This window comes from Podarcis gaigeae (assembly GCF_964106915.1).
Source record: "Podarcis gaigeae genome assembly, chromosome: 10".
In the NCBI taxonomy this organism is placed as follows: domain Eukaryota; kingdom Metazoa; phylum Chordata; class Lepidosauria; order Squamata; family Lacertidae; genus Podarcis; species Podarcis gaigeae.
The window spans coordinates 57,137,686-57,159,224 of NC_139686.1; the positions used below are offsets into that span (position 1 = coordinate 57,137,686).

General features: G+C 41.2%; 1 protein-coding gene and 1 long non-coding RNA gene across 3 annotated transcripts in view; one reads left to right on the forward strand and one right to left on the reverse strand.

Annotated features, from left to right (window-relative positions):
- Window positions 1–5,606: 5,606 nt before the first annotated feature.
- Window positions 5,607–21,539, reverse strand: part of WASL (WASP like actin nucleation promoting factor) — a 34,326-nt gene continuing 18,393 nt past the window's right edge. The window contains exons 5-12 of one of the 2 annotated variants that reach the window (XM_083699331.1): window positions 19,765–19,788; window positions 17,247–17,415; window positions 14,398–14,440; window positions 13,918–14,071; window positions 13,199–13,216; window positions 10,224–10,747; window positions 9,253–9,361; window positions 5,607–8,488 (exon numbers count right to left, since the gene is read on the reverse strand). In XM_083699331.1, the coding sequence (XP_083555457.1) occupies window positions 8,427–8,488; window positions 9,253–9,361; window positions 10,224–10,747; window positions 13,199–13,216; window positions 13,918–14,071; window positions 14,398–14,440; window positions 17,247–17,415; window positions 19,765–19,788 (1,103 nt within the window). In that variant the 3' untranslated portion in view covers window positions 5,607–8,426. The remainder of the gene's footprint in view (window positions 8,489–9,252; window positions 9,362–10,223; window positions 10,748–13,198; window positions 13,217–13,917; window positions 14,072–14,397; window positions 14,441–17,246; window positions 17,416–19,764; window positions 19,789–21,539) is intronic. The other variant, XM_083699332.1, reaches the window with a different exon arrangement.
- Window positions 10,754–12,919, forward strand: LOC310825691. The gene is made up of 2 exons (XR_014555447.1): window positions 10,754–12,682; window positions 12,720–12,919. It is a non-coding gene; the product is annotated as an uncharacterized lncRNA (long non-coding RNA).

The following is a 21,539-nucleotide window of genomic DNA, read 5'->3' on the forward strand; positions in this document are numbered from 1 at the left end:
TGCAAAAATACAGTGGTACGTCGGGTTACATACGCTTCAGGTTACATACGCTTCAGGTTACAGATTCTGCTAGTCCAGAAAGAGTACCTCGGCTTAAGAACTTTGCATTAGGATAAGAACAGAAATCGGGCTCCGGCAGCACAGCGGCAGTGGGAGGCCCCATTAACTAAAGTGGTGCTTCAGGTTAAGAACAGTTTCAGGTTAGGAACAGACCTCCGGAACGAATTAAGTTCTTAACCTGAGGTACCACTGTACTTGCATTGTCTCTTTTTTCAAGTTGCATTTTCTACAGATCAGTTTCATCTGTTGTGAGACATGGTTGCGCAATGGTTCCCATCAATTTGATTTGAACTGATTTTATAATGAATTGTTTTTAGAATGCTGTATTATTTTACTGTTGTTAGCCACTCTGAGCCCAGCTTCGGCTGGGGAGGGCGGGATATAAATAAAATTTTATTATTGGTGTTGTTGTTACATACAGTGTTAGGTTAGGAAGAAAACAGGGGAAAGTGGGGGGGGATGGTGAGTGGGGTGGGGTCGGCTGGCAATGCTCCTATTCTTCTACTTAGTGTATGTGTGGGGTTTTTTGTCAGCGTCCCTTGTGTGGGTTCACTTACTTTCTCTTGCATCTTCCAAGATCATAATGCCCACTCACAATCATAAAAAGCTCATAACCCACCTACTCTCAGCAGCCAGAAGTGTCATAGCCAAACACTGGAGAGACCTGTCATGAGTAAGCATGGACCAATGGGAAACAGCCTTATTAGAAAAGCTAACTGTTATGTACTGAGTTGAATAGGATCCAAAAGGTAGCAGTCTGATTGGTCCTAGATCTCCTAGAACAATAGGATTCAGAATGCAGCAGTCTGATTGGTCCTAGAACAATAGGGTCCAGAATGCAGCAGTCTGATTGGTCCACAGGAGCCACCCAATCCAGCTCCAGATGGAAGTGAATCCACAACCTGATTGGTCTACAGGTGAATCCCGGAATTAGCCAAGCACGTGGGGCCCATTGTGTAAATAATGTATATAAAGCAGACATTCTGGGGGAACTTCCATTCCTCCTCACCTGCTGCTAGGTTGGCAGGAGCAGGGACTGAGCAATGGGAGCTCACCCCATCGCGGGGATTCGAACCGCCGACCTTCTGATTGGCAAGCCCTAGGCTCAGTGGTTTAACCCACAGCGCCACCCGCATCCCTGTGTGTGTATGCTGGGTACCAAGTCTAGAAGGGGTCATCACCTAGCCATGATTCTCCCTTTTACTTCACCCTGAACAATCGCACAGAAATGTATAAATTTGCATGCAGGGAAGTTCACAGCCTTCCGAATGATCGCAACGTCATAGCCCACAATGCTTCCATTTCAAGAATTGCTCACTTGGTAGGTGTCTGGTTCTATCGGGAAATATACAAGTTGGGTTGTGATTAAAACCTCACATATAGGCCCCAGAGAGAAGAGCAGCTTTGTGTGATACAGAGCAAGGGCCAATGGGTCAAAGATGAGGAAGCTGTTGGTATATGAAAGAAAATAAAAAATAAGGAGCTCTCAAGAAACATCAGAGCACTTCCCGACAGATTATTTTAAGTGGGTGGGGTACAGAGGAGAGGAGAATGCTAGGCAGGGCTTGGGTACATTGTGGCATGGCCTGGATTGTGGGAAATTGCAGTCAAACGTAGCAATGCAGAAGTGCTAGTTAACACAGGAAGGGGTTAAGACCAGAGAGGTCTGTTTCTAGACTCAGCTAGGTTACGCCCCCTTACTTCTGTGAGGAAGTGAAGCTGCTTGTCCATTCTCTCTTTCTCTTCTCGCCATGTAATCCACCAGGACAGACGGGTCCGAACTTGCTCCAAAGTTCAGACCGCATGCCTGAAACTATATCGTGGATTTTGCACCCGAGTAATCTACCTGTGTTCTCCTTGCTGCTGCATGAAGCAATGCATGAATCAGACCTTTGGCTTCCGTAAGTAAAGCTTCTATACTTGCGTAACAGTGTGTGATCTGTTCCTTGCTAGAGGGCTAGAGAGAAGGGGCAACTGGGTTAAGCCAGATCTAATTTTCTACATCCAACATGGATCAGGGTAGCAAGGCATGCCAGCCACCAAGCTGGGCCTTAAAGTAACAGCCTCAGTATCTCTTAATGTAGCCCACCAAAGGGGATTTCACCTCTTCTTACCCAGCTCTCAATCTGGCCTAATGGCTCCACTATCTGCCAAGTAATCATGAAAAGATAGCAATGATGAACTATAGGCCAACGTAACTGGAAAATTTAAATGAGAATATTGGCATTGGAAAGGTAACCTCCCTGGGTTGTCCATTTATAGGCCTGGGACTGCCTACAAGGGAGAAGTGCTCCTCAGGACTGCAACAAGGCCTCACCTTGAGGAAACATTTGTCACACAATGGGCACCCTCCTTGACCCTTGGTAGCTGACCATGTGTAGCAGAAATATTGGATGAAATAAATAAACAACAAGTTATTATTTGTACCCCACCCATCTGGCTGGGTTTCTCCAACGAAGATTAAAAATACATTAAAATGTCACACATTAAAAACTTCCCTGAACAGGGCTGCCTTCAGATGTCTTCTAAATGTCAGGTACTTGTTTATCTCTTTGACATCTGGTGGGAGGGCGTTCCACAGGGTGGGTGCCACTACCGAGAAGGCCCTCTGCCTGGTTCCCTGTAACTTGGCTTCTTGTAATGAGGGAACCGCCAGAAGGCCCTCGGCGGTGTGTATGGTTTTGAATAGCTATTAAGCACCAATATTCAATGTGTTATATTGACTCTTCAAGAACTAGATGGATGTGGGTGGTTTTTTTGCTATAAAGATGTATTGAGATTTTTGTGATACAACAAAGGGGGGGGGGCTAATCAAAAGTAGTAATAAAAAAAAACTAAAAAGGAAGAAGAGAGAACTGTATCATCCTCTTACTGCTATAACTTTTATCCCACAAAGCAGTGGTTTTCAACCAGTGTTCCGTGGCACCCTGGGGTGCCTTGAATGATGGTCAGGATTGCCATGGGCAACACTGGCCTCTGTCCCTCTTTCCTTCCTTCCCTCCTTTAGTGCCCTCTCGCATCTCTGCTTCCCAAAGTCTTGACAGCTATTTGTTGCAGCAGCCCAGACTACAAGCTCCCAGGCGAATGGTGCCTCTGGGGCTGGTTAGGGGGTGCTGGTTGCCAGGAGCTGAGGTGGCTTCGGAGAAAGCAAGCCAGCCAGTCCACCAGCCATTGTTGTTGGGAATGGAAAGACAAGTCCCAGGTCCCTGTGGGTCAGTGTGAGGAGGCACCTCTCTTTGGGGCAGGGGGCACAGCTCAGAGGCCAGGGCAGCAGCAGCAGCAGCCCAGAGGACTCCCAAGGAGAGGGGAGAGGAGGCTGAGGCAACACTCCACAAGGAAGGGTGTTCAAAAAAGGGTGAGAGGCTGCCAGCTCTGCAGGCAAGGGGTGACATAACTGGGTTCCTGAGCCCCACAGGGGTGCCGCAGAAAGAATGCAGTTGGTCAAGGGAGCCATGGACTCAAAAAGGTTGAAAACTTCTGCCATACAGAAAGAAGGGAGCCCTCCCAGCTCTCACCTGGGGTCATTCCTCTCTTCTCACAGCCTCTCATCCTGTGAGGTTTCTTTCCCCTTCCCCACCTCTCACACAGGGTCCTTCAACCGATCCTTCACCTGCTTGCAATGCTTACCCAAATACAATGAGAGAATAGATAAAAAAAAAGCTACCAAAAGAAAAAGAGAGAATAGATAAAGGGGACCTCTAGTTGGAGTCCCTGAACTAGATGTACTTTCATGCTCTGAAAATGGTTCTGTGTAGTTCTGGTCCCAGAAACGAGGGGTGTTGCAGTTTGCTTCTTTAACTCCAGAACAGAGAAATTGTGCCAGTGCACAACAACAGGTCCTCTTTCAAACAAAAGATAAAGAGAAAGGACTCAGCTGACACGCCGCTGTGCTAAACCCACCCCATAAACAACGTGCTCCCTGCCTTTGCAAACCTCAAAAGCCCCAAGGCTAACTATAGGGAGACCACAACAAAGTGTTATTTTTGGCCTTGCAGAAGTTCAGGAGTGTCAAAAGCTTTGAACCGGCTCCACAGAAACAGAGAACTGCAAGACTTTATGCTGATCTTTTGGCAGCGAAGAGCCATAAACAGGCAGAGCAACATCACTCTGGCTTGCAGCGAAGACATTAAGTACACGGAGCTTATTGGGGTATGTGATAAGGGAAGAGAATGCACATTAGAGTGACAGAAGTGGAACTAGGAGAGCCCAGCCTGGTCAGGAACATCATGTCCCTGACAAACTTGAATCTCAACTACTGACACAAGTTGCTAAAGCACATGGGCTTTTAGGATCTGCAACAGAAGCTTGATAATGGCAATTTCCAGGAAAACTAACAGGAAAATTGAGTAGGCAGTGTGCTTCAATAGAAGTTGGAGGAAAGAAATCTGCAAAGAAATCAGACATTTGGGAAACTAGAACGTCTGTCACCCGGGATGCATTTTTCACATACAGCTCTTTTCTTCTCCCAAATTATTTTAAAGTCGTTGTGGGCTTTGTTTTAAAACAGTTTATTCAAACTTTGTTTTAACACAATTTATTCAAACTTGGGATGAACAGGCTATATCTCACATGGCTTGCACTGTCAGGAAACTGCAGAAGCTATTTGCAAGCAGTGTGTCAGCAGCAAGTTAAGATACTCACATTTTAAAAAAGTGCAGCCTACTTATGTGTCAGGTATACAAAAATATTGTAATCTTGATGTTTTTGCAGTTTGAAAGCACACCAGTGCAAGTAGATAAATAGGTACTGCTGTGGCAGGAAGGTAAACCGCGTTTCTGTGCACTCTGGATTCCATCAGTGTTCTGTTGCACCAGAAGTGGTCTAGTCATGCTGGCCACATGACACAGAAAGCTGTGTGCGGGCAAATGCTGGCTCCCTTGGCCTGAAAGCGAAATGAGTGCTGCACCCCATAGTCACCTTAGATTGGACTTAATTGTCCAGGGGTCCCTTACCTTTGTTGTGAAGGCACTGTCATAAACACCACTGTGGACTGAGAACAAAAGAGCCAAGAGAGCTACTAAATCTCTGATTTTATTAATATGATCAACATACTTATATGTGCAGATATGCAACTAGCAAGAAGAACCAGGAATTTATCCAAGATATAGCAACAAACCGGTGATGGCAATAAAAATACTTGATGCTTGTGGATATAAAATCTCCTTTGTGAAATTCTATGCAATTTGGTCACCAAAAAATATGTTAAGTTTTATGCAAAAGAGAGCAGGCAATACACACAGCAACTGCAAAGACAACAAGACTTTTAATGTACAGACCCCTTCCAACATTGCCTGACCTTGTAATATTAATGCATTATGCAATCTGTTGGTTTACAACAGCCATTGTTTCCATGGGAGCAGCAGGCTACCTGTCATATTTGACCTATGGGCCAGAGCATTAGATTCCCTCCTGAAACTTATTTAAGAACACAATCCACTTTCCAATTTGAGCTAGTTATGGTAATGTTGGATTTTGCTATCCTGGCTGAAGCATAACCTGTGCATGAGTTAGAAGACAAGAAGAAAAAAAAGTCACACCACACCGTGTTTTTGAGTCAAATTAATTTTATTATGCTCCATGATGAATTGCCACCAGTGCAACATCCTATTCACTGTACATTAAAAAAAAAAAGCCAAAGAGAAAGAAAATTCACATACCAAGAATTTCAGTTTGATGAAACGGAAAACTGAACGATTGAGATGCTTTCAGAGTACAAGCGGCTAGTTGATATTGTCTATGCGTAGTGCTGAAATATAGGCCTCAGGCTCATTTGCTAATTGCCAAGGCTACCTGGACAGTCAATTTAACTGGTGCATGAAGCTGCCTTGTTACAACAGTTAGCAGTAGTGATTCAATGACATGAAACGTCGCCTCCAGCCCACATGGGAAAATGCAGAAACATGCAGCTGTGACTTTGTAGCCTAACTGTAACTGCAGTCATGCCTTAAATTAAGACCGTACAATATGCTATTGAAAGCAAAACATCTGAACTTTTGTGCAATAATGTGGATACACTTTATAGGAAAACAAAACGAAACGAAAGCCTGTTGGGCAAGTGATTAATGGATTACACAAATATCTCAGACATAAAATATTAAATCTTTCCAAGTTCTCTCGACTCTAGAAGCATGTGCTTTATTCATGCTAGTAAGTAACATCTTTGGAGGCCACCTGAGCAAGATCTATTTGAAAAATGCCCTTTATGATTACAGAGCTGGAGAGACAGCACTAGACGCTGTCCCGAAGGCCATTAACACTCCCTCTCATGTGCACATTCTTAATCCTACTTCAGAGCATTCAAATCAGGCTTCAGCCAACCTGCCCGCAGTCCTCAAGCCATACTAGCAGCAACAGTGGCTGAAAGTCTTTCCAGCAGCAGGCAGTGCTGTGGCTACAACCGCAGGGAGAGGAGGAGACCTTTAAAATTCTCCTTTCCCAAGCCGTGTGCTTAAAAGAAAAGTTACCCTCATCGGAATAACGTAGCTTTGCTTCCAACACCTCCCTCTTCATCAACATAACCTTTAAAATCCTGTTTCCCTCGAGTATTAAAAATCCGGATGCTAGACATACGTTATAACTGCACTAAGATATCCAAGCCAGGTCATATTGCAGGTCCAGCCTGCCAAGATCAAGCCAACACTGGGTTTCAGCAAATACAAATTTCATCCAATATACCATGAATAGAGAAGATGGGGAGAGGAGAAAGAAGCATGTGTTAATTGTACACCAGATATTCCTCCCTTGAAACACTGTGCAGCAGCGAGGCAAGTGTTTTCTACTTCAGTGTCTCCTTGCTGCAAGTATGGGGTTAGCACTGCCAATGCCTATCTTAGATGCACCACCCTGCATATAAAATAGGGAGATAATCCAAACGTTTAGTCCATTAGTAAATACGAAAATTAAGATGAGAACTCAACTTTCCCCATAATATGTCGGAACGCGATTTCAAAGCACATCCCTTGGCGTCATTTCTAAGTGTGAAGCAAATCAAACTGCAATATGCAAGTTCAGTCCGTATAAAAAGCAGTGGTTTAAACCAACTTTGCAGTAGTGAGACCCTCTCAAAAGGCAAGCAGTTCAGTGAGCTCTACCTGGAGATTTAGTGTCCAAAGGAAACAGGGCAACATTGACCCATTATGCTTGAATAAACCCATAGGGGTGCATGCGAGGAGTGGATTTCTGAACATTAATAGGCTAACAGGCACAGAGCCTACCCAGTCTCAGCTTATCCAGCCAAAGGGAGTTGAAAGGAAACATCAGTGAAGAATTCATGCTCATATCCCTTCTCTCCCCACAAACTTTCCCCATCGCTTTTGGAAAGCCCGTCACAGTCAGGAGAAGTATATATTTAAGGCATCCATCCATCCATCCATCCCTGTATAAATGCTTTCAATTTCTAGATCACAGATCTGGTGCCTAAATTGTGTTCAGTTTATACCGTAATCCATCAAGACTGCAGAGTGACACCACCTAAATTCATTTATTAGTATTCTCATGCCCTACACATTTTAAAATTAATTTAAATCCGCTATTATTCAGAGCAAACTTTATAACCACAGCCCTTCAGTAAAAAACAGCATATAAAAATAAATAAACGCCCGCAGCAGCTGCCATAAATGTAGACTCCTCCTCTTCATTGTGAAAGGTAGCTGGTAAAAATCAGAGGTGGCTTACATCAGAGATGTCACACTCTGAAACCAACAGGGAAGTTCCTAAATTGAGCATTCAAGGTGTCAACGCTGCCCGATAGCAGGAAACACAGTGCTCAGGAATCAGGGGAAATTTTCACAACTGCTTTATTATTGTTATTATTATTTTACGATTGTTTTATGTCAGCTTAAATGCTAAATTTAAATCGCAGCGGTATGAACTGCAACGATTCATTGTTTTATCAGCCTCACCCACGTGGCAGAGTTTCCAAGATGAAGGGGCTAAAACTAGGAGCTGCATTGCTTAAAGAATGTAGTGCTATACTAGGTTTTAATAAGAAAATTTAGATACAGAAAAAGTAGGGTATGAAAATAGTGTTTTCCTTCTTGCATTATAACTAAATACATTTAAGGTGTGTTTGTCAATCTCGCATATTACATTAAAACTCCCTTATTGATGGAATGGAAAGTGTTCACATGTACACTGAGCAACCTGGTGTAAACTTGTACACATTAATTTCGGGAGTAACTTTGTATAGGATTATGACAAACCTTTACAGATTAAATGAGGTATTGCACAGATTAATAAAAAAGCAAAAGGCAACAAAAATATACAGCAAATTGGTAGAACATTTACATGATAATTTTACAGAATCCATAGACAGAAAGTAGTTTAGTATTTCACCTTAAAAATATATATGATATATAATATACTGATCAGTCATCCCATTCATCATCATCCTCGAAATCTTCTTCATCTTCTTCATCCTCATCTTCATCTAATGGTAAGAAAAAAATTAAGTTATTTTTGCAAGAACTAAACATTCAGCAAAAGCTAGTGTTGCCATTTCCGCCCCCAGCCCCCATTTAGTTGGTAATGAATGGCATTTGCACAGTAAGAAATAATAACAATAATAGTAATAATAATATGCCTGGGCATGTATGTGAAAAATTGTGACTATTTAAGTACCCAGGTCCTAAGTCGCATAGTAATTGTATATTACTTTCCTTCAGAGTAGAGTGCATATTATTTATGCCTACCCCATGATTTTTGTAATAACAGCTGACCAAAACATGATTTTCTTGATGGTGGCACAGTATTAAGACCTAAGTGACAGCTTCAAAATATTTGTAATATTCCTGCTATTATCTATATACTTCTTCCAAATAAATAAGCGATCTATCTGGTTCAGGAGAATAACCAAATAACCTATTCTTTTTTTAAAAAAAATAAGGGATACTTATGGAAACAGAATCAAGCTTCCATAAATTACATCCATTGTGTGGGTTGTGACAAGAAGTTCTAGAATTGTATAAATTAGTAAACTGTTGATTAATATAATTTTTATGGTTGCTACAAGGCTATTTTTCAATACAGGTTTTTCTTAAAACTTCACACTGCTGATAAGCCTATAATCCCTTTCTGTTAAATATTATTATATCGGCAGATAGAATAGATGCTATAATCCATGTTATAAACGTGGGTATTAATTCAAAGAAACAAATTGCACATGGCTGTACAAAGACTGATTTAATGCGCTACCTGAAGAATGAATGGCTTTGCTCCTTTTCTGCATAACTTCCATTAGCGCTCCCACAATACCCGAGGTGGGAGCAGGCGTAGGCGGTGCACTCTCTTGCCCATCAGATACCTGGGGTGGAGGTGATTGAATATAGAAATGTAGAAGCATACATAGAACTTAGAACATTTAGCACTCAATTTCTGAGAAGTCAATGGCTAGAGCATACCTTCAAGTAAACAGAAACAAGGGCAGACTGATTATTCTACGCTTCGTACTTTTACTCGATCACCAAAAGTCTACTTAGGTGGAAGAACGTGCCGAAGGTTTAAAATCAAGGGCACTTTTAGGAATTCGCATTTGACACAGAAAAGACAGTTAATGAAATTCTTGTGACAAACATATATTACTATGTTACAGAGGTTGTGGACTCTCCTTCCTTGGAGGTGTTTACTAATACAAATAAAAATAACTTATTATTTATACCCTGCCCATCTGGCTGAGTTTCCCCAGTAACTCTGGGCGGCTCCCAATCAAGTGTTAAAAACAATACAGCATGAAGTATTAAAAACTTCCCTAAACAGGGCTGCCTTCAGATGTCTTCTAAAGATAGGATAGCTGCTTATTTCCTTCACATCTGAAGGGAGGGTGTTCCACAGGGTGGGTGCCACTACCAAGAAGGCCCTCTGTCTGGTTCCCTGTAACCTCACTTCTCGCAATGAGGGAACCGCCAGAAGGCCCTCGGCGCTGGATCTCAGTGTCCGGGCTGAACGATGGGGGTGGAGACGCTCCTTCAGGTATATAGGACCAAGGCCGTTTAAGCAGAGGTTGGATGGCCGTTTAAGCAGAGGTTAGATGGCCACCGGTCATGGATGCTTTAGTTGAGATTCCTGAATTGCAGGGGGATCCATTCCAACTCGATTCTACAATAAACACTACACAAAATTTTGCTAGTAACCAGAACTAAAGAACAAAAAACCCCAGTGATACTCACAGACTTCAGCTGTATACCCTGCCGTATCTGATCAAGTAGCGCGTCTCTTCCCGAGCTGGAGACCGGACGACTGCTCTGTTCTACTTTTTTCAATTGGGCCCCTTCTCTGATTTGATCTAAGAGAGCTGCTTTATTTCCTGCAGGAACTGGAAGCTGATGGTCAACCTCGACTGGGACACCAGGCGGCGGCGGAGGACCAGGAGGGGGTGGGGGTGGGGGAGGCGGAGGAGGCACACAAGAACCACCTGAAGGTGGCGGAGGGGGAGGAGGGGGGCCGGAGGGGGCCGAGGAAGAATGAACTGGAGGAGGAGGAGGATACATCCTGTTGGGGGGCGGGGGCGGCACCCCACCGCCAGGTCTGGAAGGAGGCGGAGGGGGTGGCGCTGCGGTCGGAGCTCTTGAAGGAGGTGGGGGAGGAGCTCCCCTTCCCCTAATAGGAGGGGGAGGTGGCCCCGAGCTATGTGGTGGTGGGGGAGGAGGAGGAGGGGGAGGGCCGCCCCTGGATGGTGGAGGTGGTGGAGGAGCTGAGAACAAAAAACAAACAAGTGCTTAGTCACTTACAGAGGGACAGCTCCCCCCCCCCCCCGACTAAGAGCTGCATCAAAAAGACCATTTTGATTTACAGAACAGCTCAGTTCCCTTGCCTTTCCCCCGGGGAACCTCACTCAGTTTGCAGTCTGTCCTCCATCACAGATGTGATAAGTTCAGGACATGCATATCCATTAATAAAGGGCAGTTCACAATGCTATATTTCTGCAGTGACAGCACAGTGGTACCTCGGTTTTCGAATGTCTCTGTTGATAATAATAATAATAATAATAATAATAATAATAGTTATTATTATTATTTATTTATACCCCGCCCATCTGGCTGGGCTACCCCAGCCACTCTGGGTGGCTTCCAACAAAATATTAAAATACCGTAATGCATCAAACATTAAAAGCTTCCCTAAACAGGGCTGCCTTCAGATGTCCTCTAAAAGTCTGGTAGTTTTTGTTCTCTTTGACATCTGGTGGGAGGGCGTTCCACAGGGCGGGTGCCACTACCGAGAAGGCCCTCTGCCTGGTTCCCTGTAACTTGGCTTCTCGCAGTAAGGGAACTGCCAGAAGGCCCTCGGCGCTGGACCTCAGTGTCTGGGTAGAACGATGGGGGTGGAGACGCTCCTTCAGATATACTGGACCGAGGCCGATAAACATTTCGGTTTTCAAATGCTGTAAACCTGTAAATGCTGTGGTTTTTGAACATGTCTCAGATGCTGAACATGCCACGTGGATTCCGTAGAATTTTCTGCATTGAGTTTTTGGACGTTTTGGAACTTGAACAGTCTTCCAGAACAGATTATGTTTGAAAACCGAGTTACCACTGTACTACCATTTTATCAGTTTTTTAAAAAATATATATATTAGTTTCCAGTTGAGCATATCTGGTCTCTCACCCAGCTAGCATCACAACTGCAACAAACCACTCTCTGCACACCAAGCAAAAGGGAAAAAGTGGGGTGGGGGGAAGAATACATGTTCTCAAATGTCTATACAGGTCAATGCCAATATTTACAAGTGACGGTCTATCTGCATGGCTTTCATGACATTGAAGTTTTATACTCATAGCCTTTAGGAGGATAATCTTAACACAGCAGCAAAGCATTTCCAAAAGGAACCAACTCTCTCCACAGAAAGGTTAATACTTTGTGTTTTAGAATCACTGAAATGTGAAAATTTTCCACCTCACACAAAGCTATTGCTCCCAATTGGCTGTGCTACCCAACTGTTAAAAAAAATGGGTAAAGCGTTTTCATACACTAGAAAATGGGCAACATATAGTTTTGCCCAAGATAGCTCATTTGTCATTATAAATCAAACATGGCTTTGTTGATTTAGGCACATTTTTACTGCAACAGGGAATCCAATACAGATGGCAGGCCTAATCCCCACTTCCGTATAACGATCAATGGAAGGTTCTGAATAACTTTTTACCATAGCCCCACATCAAATCCAGCAAATCATCTCAATGTGGAGGCCACTGAGGCATAGGTATATGTGTAAAGGCATTCATTTTGGAAGAACTTTAAGTAGCCAAATGAACTAAGGCCTTAGCTCACCCAGATCTTGAGCACTAGCATATTCAAGTTAATCTTGACATATACATATAGGCCATCATTCTCTGTTTAAATTTCAAAATGGCAGCTCGACTCTTCCACCCATCCTTAACAGTGAGAGGAGGAAGAGGAAGGATGGAATACGCATCACCATGCAATATTATTAAGGTCTCTCTAATATTATTTCCTGCTACTTGCAGTCATCATCGGAGAAACCACCTCACTAGTGAATGGCCTCAGTGAGCTTCGCAAGATTGTGGCTGCAGTCTCATACCTATTCATCTCACAGAACTCAACTGAGCTTACTTCTTGCATAGGATTGCACTTTAAGACTCAAATCTTTCTCCATACACAATCTCTACCAGTGGTCAAACATCTCTGTGTTCAGAGCAAGTACAGAGCAGTTCATTCCCAAAACCCAATTAAAAGCTATTAATTGGTAAAATGTGTTCTACTTAGCCATGATGAAGAAAACCACTTGTAAGTACGGGGTCTCTTGTTATTAGAACAAGGAAGCCCTTTGTTCAAAATCGCTAAATTAAGATGTTAAAGCAAACACACACACACACACACACACACACACACAAACAAACACACACACTTCAAACAAGGACATATATTTTGTAAGGCATATTATACGGTAGGTTGAAGCACCAAAGGGCAGCAGGTTATTGACTTTAACAAAAATTAATTGCAGGGCACTGTTTACCAGTAATATCCAAAGGAAAAAAGCCACAACTTTTAACTATATAAAATGGTTACAAATTATGTATTGATGTATCAATTCCTAAATCTGGTCTTTTTAACCCAAATGTGTAGGTATTGTGTATCACACACCACTGCAATGCAAAGAACTCTGAAGATTAGAATTCATACATACCACTCCAGAGTGGCGGACCTAGATCATAAATGTAACATATATTAACTTTTTCTGAAGCATCCTAGTCTCATTTACTTTCTTTAATCCACTTCCATTAAACTGTCAGTTTCTGGCCTCTGCTGTCTACGTCTACACCATAATAATTATGCTACAGAGGCACAACCAGCCATGTAAGTATTGAATCATGACAGAAATTCTTGGTTCTCCAATTATAGCTGGCCATTGCAACTACTTGCAAAAACAAACAAACCCAGAGAAGTCAGTTTCTACAGAGTAATGCACTCCTGGGATACCCCCTGCTCGGGACTCAATTTTTAAACATTTTGGCTTAGATACAGGATGGTGTTTAAAACAGAAAAGTTTGCTGGAGATTTTGTCAAAGCGAAGCGTATTCCATTTCGAATTAAGTGTGTTTAACAAAATGTGGAAATAGAAATCCGTTTTAAAAAATCTGGAGAAGCATTTCTCAACTTGATGTAATGGGTTGGACTCATACTGTGGTCCCACTTGCAGGAGTATCCCGAGTTCTGCTCAGGGGATGCTCCCACGGATTGGGGCAGCAGGGAGAAGAGAATTTAGCTGATCCCCTTTCCTCAGCCAATCCTCTCAGGCCTCAGGAAGAGTGCAGAAGGTAGAACTTGGACCAACAGTGAAGTCTGGCTCAAACCCTGCATTTTTGTAGGTATTACAAAGCATGAGTGGATGGCACGAGGACTCACCTTGTCTACGCAACTCGTTTTTAACAGCTTCCACACCTCCTGTTTTTTCAATAAAATCATATATAACCTTGGATGTTTCTTTGTCTTTCAGCTGAGCCTCTGAAATTCCACACATGTCAAACAGGTTTTTCAGCTCTGGATCCAAATTGTTAACCTAATGGAAACATTAGAGCCGTTAGAAGCTACTTTTTTTGGGGGGGGGGGGGCGTTTCAGCAAACACAGATCCTTTTATTAGAAAAATTTCTCCACACAAAACCTTGGGCTGTGTGGCAATGATGTAGCATAGTTTCTGTTTTCAGGCATGAAGCTCAAAGCATTCTTAGTTAAATTGGCTTGCATGGCAAATTTAAAAACCTTCATGACAAAAAAAAGTATGAATTACAATTGCCCTCCTTTCAATTTTTGTTTCACATAAATATAGAATGACTGTAGAACGCTTGGAGTTTTGGAACAGTTAACCATCCCTCTTTCTTGCTTACATCAAAACCTGTGTTCGGGTCCCAGCCAACATGTCCAATGTGCCTAGAGGGAAAAACCGAAATGCAAAATTAGAATATATAAGGAGTATTACATATTTCAATATGTAATCTTCACGGTGATAAACTATTGCATTAGAATTGATCAACTTATACAAATGGAAAATGGTTCAGATGAGACACAGTTGCATTCTGTGCCTAAATGATTCCACAGATTCTGCACATACTCTCTGAAATAGCCAGTGCCAAGATAGCATTTTAATTTTAAACAGTATCAATCTCAACTAAGAGTTTCATCACATTTCAAAAACAGAGTCCCTGAAGCCTAAAAAATGGCAATACTATACTAATTAAGTCCATTTTTCATTTTCAGTAGTTAAGATAATAATAGAGGCAGCTTTTATTAAATAAGGAGCTGGATTTTCATTAAATTGCATTTGCCGGGTACAAGTTTCACTACTGTGTTATTTCATATTCATATTCAGTAGTAAAAGATAAAAGGTAAAGGACCCCTGGACGGTTAAGCCCAGTCAAAGGCGACTAAGGGGTTGCTGTGCTCATCTCGCTTTCAGGCCAAGGGAGCCGGCATTTGTCCACAGACAGCTTTCCGGGTCATGTGGCCAGAATGAATAAACCGCTTCTGGTGCAATGGAACACCGTGACGAAAACCAGAGTGCACAGAAATGCTGTTTACCTTCCCACCGCAGTGGTACCTATTTATCTACGTGCACTGGCGTGCTTTAAACTGCTAGGTTGGCAGGAGTTGGGACAGAGCAACGGGAACTCACCCTGTCGCAGGGATTCGAACCACCAACCTTCTGATCAGCAAACCCAAGAGGCTCAGTAGTTTAGACCACAGCGCCACCCCCATGTCCTTTACCATTTACCTTCAGCATTCAGTAGTATAGCACTGTTAGAAATCATGGATGCCACTGGATGCTCGTCATCCTTCAGTGGCAATATAAGTGGGCTTCAAACTTTCTACATGGAAAGCTGCTTCGCCTTCTACAGCAAAGTGTATGCCAAGGAATATTCAGCATTTTTTCGTGACTGCCCCGCATGGTGAAAACGGACTGAGTACATTCTAGATGCACACTTGGGACAGCAGTAGGATTTCACTGTCATCTCATGAAAATCAAGAACGCGCCCAGTGCAGCTCTGTGTAACTGCAGGATAAGCTTAATAGTGACAGAAAAGCTGATTGCCATGGAAGTCTGCCCACTGAGATATCTAAATAAAGGATCTCAGTGGAAACTTAATTACTCAGTATAAAAAGTCTGCTTGCATGCAACAACAGAAGCTAAGACACCATGCATACATGATAGAATACATAATGAAAGTTGCTTCTGATATTAGTATTATGATTGGTTAAGGTCTTTAACCTAACCCGTATGTATTTTATTGGGACATCTGAAGTTCTCCATGTACAATGAAACATGATCTGATGCTTGATTGTTTATTGCTGTTTCAACCATCACAGTCATATTAACCATCGGGGGGAAAAACATTATACAACTTACAATATATACATAGATACAACATCGAAACATTGAAACACCAACGCACACAAATACAAATCGATTTGGTAGCTATCAATTGCAGTCACTAAATAACTCTTGGTGTTATTTTTCTAGAAAAAGAGGTGCTGAAACTCACTATGAGCGCCTCTCTTGTTCTCTTAGAATGGCAATGGCACCCACCTGAGAGATGCCGGACCTGAGTTCTGACAAGTTCCGTCTGAGAAAAAGCCCTGGTGCCTCTAATTTTCCAGTGCTAAAAAACACCTGGACCTCACCCTTAATGGCAACAATTATCTGTGTTTGCTAATCCTTACTATACAGGGACCAATGAGATATTGGCAGATTTTTGATAGGCTTGAGAAGGTAGATGACCCACCCTGTAAGGTCAACCAACATCCACTTCAGAGAAGATGTTTTGATTGTTGGGAGCTAACCAAATACACAACTGAGAACTAGTGCCAGAGTGTGTCTTTTTCCTTCTCTCTCTCCCAACCTGTAAGTCTTTATCTGTATGGCTAAGGGAAGGGACTGTCAAGGAATTCTTTGGAAGTCACTCAGCAAACTCTTTTTTTTTTTTTTAAACATAATTTTTATTAACAGGCCAACTCTTTTCATCAGGGTAAAAATGCTTTAAACAACCAAATGTCCAGATCAGATTCCTGCGCATAGGCCAATACTTTTCACAAGTGCCAGTTAGTTAGCAGAAAACATAGCTAGGTTACTTAGAGGGAACACCATGGTGTTCATGCAACTACAGTGGGCTGTTGGTTCATTTTGGGACCAATTCAGAGTGCCCTAAATGGTTAGGGACCATGTATCCCAAGGACCACACCTTCTACCACGAGTGCCCAGTTACGCTCAGAAGCCATCCTCAAGAGTACTCCTACCGTTTTTGGGAGATCTATGGATCTCCTTCCCTAGGTAGGCTTGCTTGGTGACGTTTCAGTATTAGAAGAAGACATGCTCGCTCACACTTTCAAGCATGCCACAGCTGCCAATTTTAATTGATGGCTTTGTTGGCTCTGCTGGATTTCATCATCCTATTTTGTTTCTCCTGCTTTTGGAGGATTTTCATACTGAATTGTTGTTTTATTGTGTAAGCTACCCTGGGCCTTTAAAAACACACACACACACACACACACACACACACACACACACGGGTGGTCCATCTTAAACTACCTTAACTTAATACCGCCATTTCCAAAAATTACCATGGAGAAAATCTTTAAAAGGGCACCTATTTAGTATTACTCGCAAACTGATTTTCTTCCCAAATGTAGTAATTTTTGTGCCTATCTGTAGAAAGTTATAAAAAAGAAACGGCGCTCTTACTGGAAGTTGCTTGGAGTTCCAATATCTGCCTTTGTTAACCTCTTCTTTTTTGCTTTTGCTTTTTTCTTCTCTTTGGTATATGAAATGTTGTTGACTTGTGAACCATAAAATCTGTTAGTGGTGATTTCTGGATTTTTGATGTCAACAGTTGCCATTGGTAGACTTGGACCTGTAGGAGTGCAAATAGATTCAAATTAATTTGGTCTGCCATCTTATGTTTTCTGGACTCCAAGTATTACATAGTTATGTTTTAAAAGCAAAATGATAACTAGGAAAACCTTTGTTGTTGTTTTCGCACAACACAGAGGGCCAGAAGATTTCAGTCAGTATCAATTATTATTACCTCAAAATGGTTCATTTAAGCACAGAAAAAGTACCATCAATCCAATATTCCCATCCACCAATCTCATTTCAAAAACTGTTGTTTAACAGATTTCTAACAGTGATAGCTCTAGCTCTAAAATATTAAGACAAATCTTTCTATGCCATTTTACAACAGAAATAAGTGGACATATTGTCAAGATGTCTTAGAATTTCTTACTCTTATAATTTCTTGAGAAACTGAGTAATTTCTTCCTCAATATTTCTTACTCTTCTAAATATGTGAGCCTATCAGTATAATTATTTCTTATGTGCAAGAAATCTTTATAAAATTCATGGTGCAAGTTGAATAATGCACATAAGTTATCTTCCATGGTGAGGCAGCTCTGTGTAGCAGAAGGTCTTAGGAGACCACATATTTTAAAGAAACTGTAATAGAGGTGAGCATTGGGTTATGCCTTTCTAGAGTATTGATAAGAAAGAAAGCTGCTGTCTTAACTGTATTCCGCAAAGTTGCTCCTAGAATACATGTTGGTAGTTAATCCACGTGTACCTGTCATGCACACCTGATGTTTGCCTATTTCTAGCAGCAACTACACACACACACACACACACACACACACACACACACATATCAAACTCTAATTCTTGGAAATATCACAATAAAATAAGAGTAATAATTTTGCTATTCTTGGTTACCATAATCTGCAAATTAGATCAGATTTTGATTTTTTGGTATCATATAGAGACAGCTAAAAATTGATGGTTTCCACAAGTAAAATTAAACAGAAATAAAAACAAAAACCACTGTTCATTATGAGGTCCATATTTTCAATGCTATAGATGGAGGATAATGCCTACTAGTTTGATTTGTTGAAGAAATAATCTTTCCCCATGTTGTATAAAAACCACTCAGTTTGTACATATATTTTTAATGCTGTCCCCCCCCCCTTTAACAGCAGTGCCATTAAAAGCATGTTTGCTCAGAAATAAGTACCACCAGCCAATGAAAAGCATGCTTACCACTCTCATTAGGCTTGGGTTGTCCACGAGGAACACATGACTCTAAGGGACTTCCATTTTCTTCTAACACTGCCATATTTATATCCAACAAAATTTTCCCCATCATAACACAAGCACCTTCCCCATCAGCTGTCGAGAGCTCGATCAGTGAAGATGAAAGCGGCCTATAAAGTTCGTCATTTGGAAGAACCTGACAATATAGTGGTCTTAAGCATCCACTAATGTTGATATCTTTCACATCCTCAGAAGCGGTTTCCGAAAACGTGGTACAAAACATTGCAATGTTTTGTGAAAATCCTTTATATTCCTCAGTTGCTGCCTGCTGGAGGGCAGCTTCCTGCAGACTAAATCAGATTCCAGCTCATGTGCTAAAATGAAAGTGGGCCACATGATTCCTGGCAAGCCTTTTTAAAACTAATTCTGATAAATCCCCATTTTCATCCTAACCATTATGATGGAAGGTCAGTAAATCTACAGCTCACTGCCTTAACATTGAATAGACTTTTCCATTACCAACATGAATAAAAACACAAATCCCAGGAAATTACAGGCTAATGCATTTTACATAACCAGCAATGCCAATTTGTTTAATCCTACATTTTTTATTCTGCGATGTTAACCAAGCCCTTCAACAATAGGGTGGGTGTTTAGCTACTTTAAAACAAATCATATATTGCACCTTTGTGCAAATATTCTACAACTGTTGAGGTTTGTACCAGTAAAGGAAGAACACTATTTCTAATCCCCCCTCAGAAATTAAAACGATTCTGGCTCATGACTTAGCAGCTAAAACATCTGAGTGAATTCTGCAGATGAAAAGCTAATGTCAGTATGTCAAGTGGTTTAAAGCTGACTTCCTAAGTCATTCCCACATAATCAGCATTTGCTAAGAAGAGGAGTTTGTCACTGCAACATCCACATTTTTCAGTGGTCTTTATTCTCAGGCCTTCCTGCTTTCGCCTCCCACTGTACTGTTTGCATTGCAATTTTAAAGTACCACTAAGCAATCCCACAGCTAATCAAAGCATAACTGTCCACTTACAATTTTAAAAGATGCACTGATGTTCAGATAGGCAATTGCATTCATGAGTGATAAGCTAGGAGTAAGTGAGCGACGTTGAAACAATCAAACAATTTCATGGTTACTGCAAGCAAAAACAAACCAACCACTTACCATTTGGTAGATCTCTCCTTTTCTCTGTTAAAAAGGAAGAAAAAAAACCACTTTATACTATTTGTGCACAAAATAGAATATTAGAACATTTTTCTTACCCTCCTGAGACGTATTACCCGTGAAATGTTTGCCTATTATTATTTCAAACTCTACTTTAGAAGGTTTATTGTCAGGAGAGAAAAAAAGCTAACTAAACTTCCATTCATTTTAATAAACGGTTCACATTTCCCTCAAATGGCCTGGGGATGACCTTGAATCTTTTAAATACTCTTTCAGCAGGGCTGCCATCGCTCCAGCTTGAAAAGAGGCTTAGAAAGTCCGGTTCTCTATTTAAATCACAATTAAAAGTGCTATTTCATAGACATGTCAAGTCTTCAATCTTCTTCCAAAATCTCAGTGATCTAAGACAGATTGCTTATCCTCCAATACCACCCTGTCTGATCTTAGATATGCTCTCTCAGTATTTTAAGCGGACAAAAATAAAACCTGATCTTACATAATTATGACCAAGTATATAAAATGTCACTGAACTGGCACTGGCAAAAAAATTAGACCTGAAAATTATACCTACAATTACCTAATCATCTAACTTAATATCTCAGCATTTTTAGACCTACTAAAGCTTACACATCTCTGTGTTAAAGGAGGCAAGAGTAAAATCTGTGAGGGTCTGTGGTTAATCGAAAAGTGTTTTAAAATACAATTGATGCATTAAAAAAACCCAAGCTGAGATTCTGAAAAAAGCAAGCTGACCCAAAAGCAGTGATACTAACATAGTAATGCATGTGTTGTTGCATTTAAATTTAAGAATGGTATTATTACAGTACAGAAATGCATATATTGAATGTGTAGCAAATATGTACAAGTAGTAACTGGTAGCCAATAATGATTTTCAGCTGTTAAAAATACCTCCATAACTGAAATATGGAGATCAGTGATTTCTGCCCCCCCCCCACATTAGATCCAGAGGGTGGGAGGATCTTCCAGAGCAGATTACTTTTTTGAGGGGTGGAATAGCTGAAAATTGCTGAATACAACCCACCACAATCTGTTTTCCTCTAACAAAAATGGTATGGTAAGCTTCCACAGGATATAGTGCATGTGCATTATTTAAAAAAATAAAAGGCATTAAACCTGAAAACCTAATTTGAATAAACTAAATTTTAAGAGGTTTTGCTTAAAAATAAAAAAAACTTGTTTAAATTGAGCACTGCAAGCACAGCAATCCTTCCACAAATTTTTAACTATAGAAAAGAGAGCATCAGTCGTGTATCAAACTAGAAGTCATGGCTCACAACCGTTTGGTTTTCATTTCAGTTTGGCAACTATGCCCTCCTGCCTTAGGTTCGAATCCCTCACTTTCAGAAGATGATATGCTAACATTGTTTTATACTTCTTGAAACATTTATGTCCCTTGTTCAGTTATTTCCAACCAATTCTACAAACCCAAATTGTAAATCTGTTTGTGTGTGCTTTTAAAGTTGATGCATTTATTCATATTGTTATTGTCTTGTTTTCATTTCTTGCTGCCTCAATAGTTTTCATGCTTAAAGATGGGGTATAGTACTTAATTAAGACAGACGAAAGGCTGTCCTTCCTTGTTTACATTTAATAAGATATTCTGGAGGTAAAAGGTTTGTGCTATTTAGAAGTCTGTACAAAAGCTCCTTAAATCCCCCAAGCACAACAGGAATGTGAAAGGAGAGAAATAGGCATGACAGTTTCTGTTTTATTCTTGTTTCAGAACCCTTTCTCTCAAAAATCTACTGGGCCCA